The 7379-nt window shown below is 44.5% G+C and overlaps 1 protein-coding gene across 1 annotated transcript in view; it reads left to right on the forward strand.

Moving 5' to 3' along the window:
- BEST3 (bestrophin 3) overlaps positions 1-1926 on the forward strand; it is a 37326-nt gene extending 35400 nt beyond the window's left edge. The window contains exon 10 of the mRNA XM_019543227.1: positions 565-1926. Within this exon, the coding sequence (XP_019398772.1) occupies positions 565-1447 (883 nt within the window). The 3' untranslated portion in view covers positions 1448-1926. The remainder of the gene's footprint in view (positions 1-564) is intronic.
- The last annotated feature ends 5453 nt before the right edge of the window (positions 1927-7379 follow it).

Below are 7379 nucleotides of genomic sequence, written 5' to 3' on the forward strand. Positions count from 1 at the left end.
GACCCATCCACTACCACCCTCTGCGTACGACACACCAGCCAGTTGGCGACCCATTTGACTGTGTGGGTGTCGACACCACAGTCCTCCAGTGACTAATACACTGCATAAGCAGACACTTCCTTCCCTCACAGAGCCCTAATCACTTGGGACTTTGTGCTTGGAGGAAGTGGATTCCTCCTTAAGGTCTCTTTCAGTGCTATCATCCCATGGCACTACCCCTGAGGAGCACGTGATAGCTCCAAAGGAAGAGGAGGAACCATTCTGAAATGCTCTGTTGCCCTTGTGACTCCCTCCTCACCACACTGCCAAGGATTTTCCATGCTTTGCTTTTAGTTGCTTCTGTCCACTGAGTTCATTATGTGGAGGTCCTTCCTAAAGAGCAGCACATCTGTTTTTCAAGTTCTTTGGCTAACGGTCTGTAGCAGAGCTCTGCTTGTATACTGACTGGCAGATAGGAAATGTATTGTTATATAAATCATATTTTTCACATCAGGGTTTACTCAAAACAAAGTCACTAGAATAAAGGAAATGGAGTAAACCTGGCTGTATCATTTTATCCTACAGGCAAGTTGATGCAGAATTCCTTCATGGGGAACAGTGGCCCTGGGAAGAGGAGAAATTTCAAAGACAGCCTTCAGTCCTGAGAAGAGTTAAGAGATTCCTGAGTGTCCATGAAAGCTCTTCCTCCCCAACCAAAAGGAGCTACTCAAGACAGACAAGCGAGGATTCAGTGTTTTTCCCTGCACATGAAACACGCCACATCAGACGTTTGCAAGAAATGCATTCAAGAGGGAGACATTCTGCCTTAAACACAAAGAAACATGAGCTGGCTGACAGGAATACCAGGCTGCATAGCAGCATAGATCTAGAGACAATCAGAGAAACCAGCAAAAATGACATTTTAGAGAGCCATCACTCTAGTGACAGTGACATTGTCTTTAAGACAGTCTATTCACTCCCTGAAATCAAGCTCATTAAAACAGAGAATAAAATACCTAACATATCACACAACCAGAATTTACAGGCAGACATCAAAAGCATGCCAACAGAGAAGGATCCCCAAGAAAACTTGCCTGAGACCCACTGTGATCCTGTGGATCCTCCACTATTTCCTTCAGAAATGGCTTCATTACCTACAAGTTCTGAGAAACTTTCATCCATTTTCATAACAGAGGAACCAAACCCCCTACCAAGTAGGACAGCCCCTGATACCACAGATCACAACAGAAACTCTCAAAGATGGAGTTTCCCAGACTTCCACAGTCAAAGTATATCAAGTACAGACTCTGCACCGCTTTTACTGGATTCTGGATTGCCTTCTGGAAGAAACATCATTAGCAGTGAAAATGCTGTCCCTGTCCCTGCTGCTACAAATGCAGTTGATATGTCCACGCTATTGGATGCTAAAGAAACAGCTATTGTAGAATTTACTACTGAGAAAAAATGAAGGAAAATGCTGACAGGGATTCATCTGGGTTCTGAGTGCATTCTGTGTCTTACAGAGGAAAAGACTGGGGGAATGCAGAAATGTGAGGATTCACCAAACACAAATTTCTTTTAGTTTGGGAAATAAGCTGAGTTTTCAGTCTCAGTTAAAAGCTGTTTTTACCTAGGTCTTCTAAAACTACAGAAATATATACAGGAGGCTCAGGCATGACACCATACATCAAAGAGTTGGGCTGTGGGTCAGATACAGTAAGGACTTAGGCACCTTAAAGTTACATCCTGCAGTCTTCAGTGTCTGGCCCGCAGAATGGAATATGCCTCCTGTGGTAGGTACATAGGCTTACCTGTACAATGCACAGAGAGAACTAGAAGCCCTAGAACAGGACCCAAAACAACCAGTAAGGGTGTATCTGAAACCCTGCCCCTGTCTGGACCTCAGGGATGGGGCTGGAGGAGGAACCTCCAGCCGTTTGGGATCCACAGCCTTAGGCATATATAACCTCCTTTTAAAGAATAGAGCTGAACTCAAGTCTTTATTTAAAATGTTTCAGTTGTGGGGCTGCCTTCCTACATTTAAAACTGCAGAACTCTGGTGGTTAGAGCACTCATCCAGGAAGCAGGAGGCCCAAAGTCAATTTAGTTCTTTCAAGGGGTTCAAACTGGCATCTCCCACTTTCCACAAGTGTCCTAACCATCAGGCTATGCACTGTTCTGGCAGGTGGGGAGGGAAGAATCTTTATCCCTCCTATTGAAGCTGTACCACTGCACAGCAAAGAATTCAAGATTCACTGAGGACTCTGTGATCTAGTGGTTAGGACACTCCTGGGAAGTGCTGGGTCTCTGCTCCTAGGGCTAGTTCTGTATTTTATCCAATGACTATCTAATGTGAAAGGCCTAGGGCAGGGACAAGAACTCAGGACTCCTCCCTTCCCTGGTGTCATGACCTCGGTAGGCACCATGAGTGTCTCTCCGCTCCCTAGGATGCCCCCCACAACTCGTCTGCTGTGACTTGATGGAATTTTAACTGAAAAGGGGGAGTTCAGCGGTGTTCCAAGCCCGGGCCCGGAGACAGGGGGTACTCACTGCCTTGTCGCAGTTGGTCCTGGGGCTCCGCCTCCCCTACACCCCATCCACTTGCCAACCATCGGAGTTGTTGCACCGCTGTGCCAACCTGTTGTCCCAGCTTCTCTTCTTCAGCTGAGGGAGCCCAACCTCGTCAGCCTCTGTTCACAGTGCAGGCTCATGGTCGCAGCCTACTCTTCACGTTGGGTCCTCAATATTGCTTAACCCCAGTGCAGGGCTTGTATCTGTGGTGCCCTTCTCAGGCTTGGGGTTGAATAAACCCTGCCCATGTGCTGGGGTTGGCAGTTGACCCCAAGCCCACTCTTGTGGAGCCTGGGGTTGATGAGCTTCATCTGGCTCCAAAACGTTGCCCTCACCTATTCTCTGTGGGGCAGAATCATTTGCAATTACTGTTCAGCTGGGTCACACCCTGGCAAGTTCACCTTCTTGCCTCCTGCCTCTCTCCCACTTGCTGGCTTCAGCCAGTGTTTTTAAATCCTCCACGGCGGTGGCTGCAGCTGATGTCATCAGCTGGCCACTGCTGAACTTAATTGATTGCTGCTTGAAAAGCCACTGCAGTGCCAGTTCATGCAATCTGGCCTGCCTCTCAGGTAAGTTTTTGGAGCTGGGTTACCCAGGTCCATCTCCTGGAGCATCAGGATTTGTCCCCGGCACTTCCGGTCCTCAGGAGCGGCTCCCACCACCACACCTGGAGAGTGCCCTAACCACTAGTAACAGTTACACTCTTTTTGCTTTTTTATCTCTCCAAGTCTTCTAATGAATATTTAATTCTTTTCTGCACAGTGGCATGGCTTCAACAGGTGCCTTTCCACATCCAAGTCAGAATAGGTTAAACTAGTCCAGTCAAGTGGGAGGTGAGTTTAAGACCTTCAGGCTGGGAAAGCAAATGAACAGAAGTCTCCCACCAGCTGGGTGAGTGCTCTAATCACTGGGTATTATGCTAAGGCAAGTGGAACCATCACCGCCAACTCCTCCAACTGTGTTTTAGGAGAAAGCTGCCATCATTGCATTTTGTGAGAGCCCAGTCCTGTCAGCATGTTTCTGGCACTCTCAGAGGATGCCTGCCAGACTGAGCCCCTCAGGAACTTAGGCAAAGGCACTCAGAGTTCTTGCATCTGGATTAGACTCTGGAGGAAAATGGGTATTGAGCTGCTCAGACTGAAGCACTTTTGGGCATACACAGAAGCAGACCTCTAGGTGATAGGGAATGTTAAGGTCAGTGCAGGAGGCAACTTGAAAGCTAAGGATCTTTAGGTGTTAAGTAGCATTTGAGTTGCTGCTTTTTTGGGGGGGGGTCACAGTCTTAGACTTGGGTGCCTTGGTTCTGCATGAGCCTTGCTTCAGGCACCTAAATGCTGTACTGGATTGAGTCCTCTATTTCTAAAGGGTATTATTTGGATTATGGTGCTAAAGTGTCCCCATCTTAACAAAGACTCTGGCAAGGCACTATTAGACTGACAGTCCCTTCCCATGGTTAGGCTTCACCTAACGATTCCCAGCTCTTGACAACATACTTTAACCTTTCTTTTTCTAGGGTTTCCGAGTCTCACTCGGGAAGGAGAAACTCACTGCATCTCTGGCTATGATGGGAGATGTCATCATGGGGGATGTTTCCCTCTCCCCTGGCAGTAGGAGACCTTTCTCTTGCTTCTCATTCTTGGAATCCAACCTTTTCCAAGGCCAGATATCTTTCAATCACGTTGCTTTTATGACAATAACTCAAGAATTCTTTTCTACCCAAATGCCATTAAGATTAAAAAATAGTCAATACTAAGGGCAGACGTATGATTATCATTCAGCACAATTCATTAACAACGTAGGTCCAAGTCTCTGCCCACCATAGATGTGGATGGCTCCAAAGGCAATAGGACCGGTACAGTTACTCTTTTTAGGTAACAAGCAGAGCACATGGATTGGAAGGTGAAAGTCCTTGAATACCAAAGGCACCTCTCTTTGCAGCCTGAGCTACAATAGCAAAGGAAGGCAAGGCACACCTCAGAGGTTTGGCCATGTCTATTGACCAAACAATCCCCACTCTCATGTTAAAAATGGGTTTTGCAGTTGCTGCAAGGGGGAGTGTAGTAACAGCCATAAGACAGTTTCATCATCCAACACAGTGGACTATACAACTGTAATGTTTGCTTATGCCATACTGAGCTGACCAGTACTGAAACTTTCTAGGTGTTTCCATTCTAACTTAGAACTCACAGAACTCAGATCACAGAATGCTCATATTCTTTCTCTGTTAAACCTCATTCACAAAAGATAGAAATATGAGTCTGACTAAAATTTCTGTTAGAATAATATGTATGCATGTATGATGGAAACAAGTGAAATTAATCTGTATGAAATGCACATGGAATACTTAGCTAAGGGAAGAAAAATATCCAGACTGCTGCTAAGTGAATGACACAAGGTTTATATGCATGTCTTGGCTTAGGACCAAACAAATAAAGGTTATCTAGACAAAGTTGGCTTAGAATCACTGCATACTTAAATACAAGAAGAAAAAAATTGACATGGAGTAAATCAGGCACATTATCTTAACCTGTCCTGCAAAAATTTCAAGATGGCAACTGGGAGGACATGCTATAGTAGGAGAAATAATTTGCAACAACAAATGCATGAAGTGTAGACTTCTATTCAGAAGCACAGAGCCAAGAACATATACCAAGGAGCATCATAAGATACTTTACATCAGAAATCAAGAGCAATGTTGCAAAGGTGTCTGTGTGTAGACAATTTGGCCTCTATTGTTCCAATGAGTGTGAAAATGGAAGCTTACGTTTAAGAGACCATAAGTCAAACTTTGTCAAGGCCAGCAGTAAGCTTTATATTTGTTCCAAGTCATTCAGTTTACCCTGAAGTATAGGAGCAGCACCCCCATTGACCCACATTTATTCTGAAAGGATTGATTTCCATAAATCAATTCTGGGCTTCACATACCACAGATCTATATTGTTGCATCAAAAGAAAATCAGCATATTGGAAGTCATACTTGAGAAGAAATGCGGATGAGATAGAAATATTCCCTGAAACCTGGAGATTACTTAAAAGCATATAGTTTTACAAAAACCTTAACCATTTGGATAGGGCCAGTTTTGCAAAGATGCCAAGAACTTCAAACCTTTAAGTGCCAGATGTTCTGTTTCCTGGAAATGAGTATCAAGGCTTGTGCATTGGCTTGCATGATAGATTTGATCTGTAACAATCTTCCAAACATTCACTATAATAATTCAATTGTGAATAGTCTTCCCATAGTTACTCAAGGAACATACTGAACCATGTGCACCTGTCACTGGGGGAATGCATTTTGGGAGAAGGAAGATGCCGTCATTCCTATTGGCCTTTATATTCCCTCAGAATGCAGATGAGGGGCAAAACAGATCTCTTTTGCATTCCCAAGATTAAAGTAGTATCAGAACTACTCTTTTGGGACCTATGCTATCTGTCAGGCATTCCAAACACACACACATTTTTAATTTTCACTGATGGCAAAGCCAAATGAGACTGGGCCCCCATTATGCTAGGCATTATAAAAAACATGGAAGATGAGCCAGTGCCTGTGCCCTGAAGCTCTAATAGCTCAAAACCGATGAGACAGACAAAGGGTAGAAGGAGGAGAACATGAACAATGCATCTATGACAAATGTTAGATTAGTTCAGTGAATTTTGTTCTGATTTGTTTTTTCAGTCTTTCCAGTGGAGTTATCTTAGGACAGAATTAGCCAGATAAAAAGACAAAAGGGGTGGAAATGTGAAAAATGGGGTGGAAAGTGGCATGAAGCAAACAGCTAACCACCACAGGGCAGAGACCACTGAAAGTGAAAGACTGTAGCTAGCAGTCTGATAACCTCATCAAGGCCTGGCAGTCTCTGACAGGACTAAGCTAGGTCCTCCCCAGTTTCATTCATAAAATGTGCCTGACTGGGGGTGGGGGGAAGGAGGAGGCGGGGACACTAGATGGCCCTCCTGTCCCCAGAGGGAAGAGTCCCTCCCACACAGATCTCAGAGCAGGGGTACTGGGGGAAGCAGGGCTGGCCACAGCTTCCCTGCCAGTACCCTGCCTACTTGCTGACCTCCTACAGAACATGATACTAGTGAGTGTAGCAATCACCGAGAAATTGCATTGACCAGAGATCAGTGACAGTCCAGGAACAGAGATCAACGAATAAGACTACTGCCTGTCCCTTGAACATTTAGATCCCACCTGAGTCATCCCTTCAAAGATATCAGATCTTCCCAACTAACAGTTACATTCTCTACTGGGTAACTGAAGTCAACAAGTTTTTTCCTGGCCATATCTTGCAATCAGATAAATGTACTGACGGATCTATGTAATCCCTGAAAATTTCCTAGAGGCGGGATCTCTCTCCCCTTTAGTGAGGAATATGTTACATACAACAGCTGTTTCTCTCTCCAACCTTGCCACAGAACCCTCATTGTGTGGAACTGCTATAGATTAAATTCAGGGGCTCCTGGGAGCGAGGAAGGGCACACAAGGGCCCCATTGGTTTTGCTCTGATTCTTCAGTGTCTTTGAAGTTTTTCCATTCCATTTACCTTTATTTCCTCTCTCCCATACCTTGGAACCAAAGGAAGCTCCTTCATAAATGGTTCCACAATGCACTCTATCTTGTACCACATCAACCTTAGCAGAATTGTTTCATCTGTTCACTTCTCAGTGAAAGAAAATCTAAAATTAAATGAAAACAGAAACAACTCAAACCTGCTTGTGCTTGATTGGTTTCATTTATTTGTATATCCATACCTCAGATTAGTTCTAACAAGCAAAACAAATATTCAAATAGGTCTAAATTAGATAAAACCATGATTGCAAAAATCAACAAT

Source organism: Crocodylus porosus, unplaced genomic scaffold (assembly GCF_001723895.1).
Source record: "Crocodylus porosus isolate Cpor-Errol unplaced genomic scaffold, CroPor_comp1, whole genome shotgun sequence".
Taxonomy (NCBI): Eukaryota; Metazoa; Chordata; order Crocodylia; family Crocodylidae; genus Crocodylus; species Crocodylus porosus.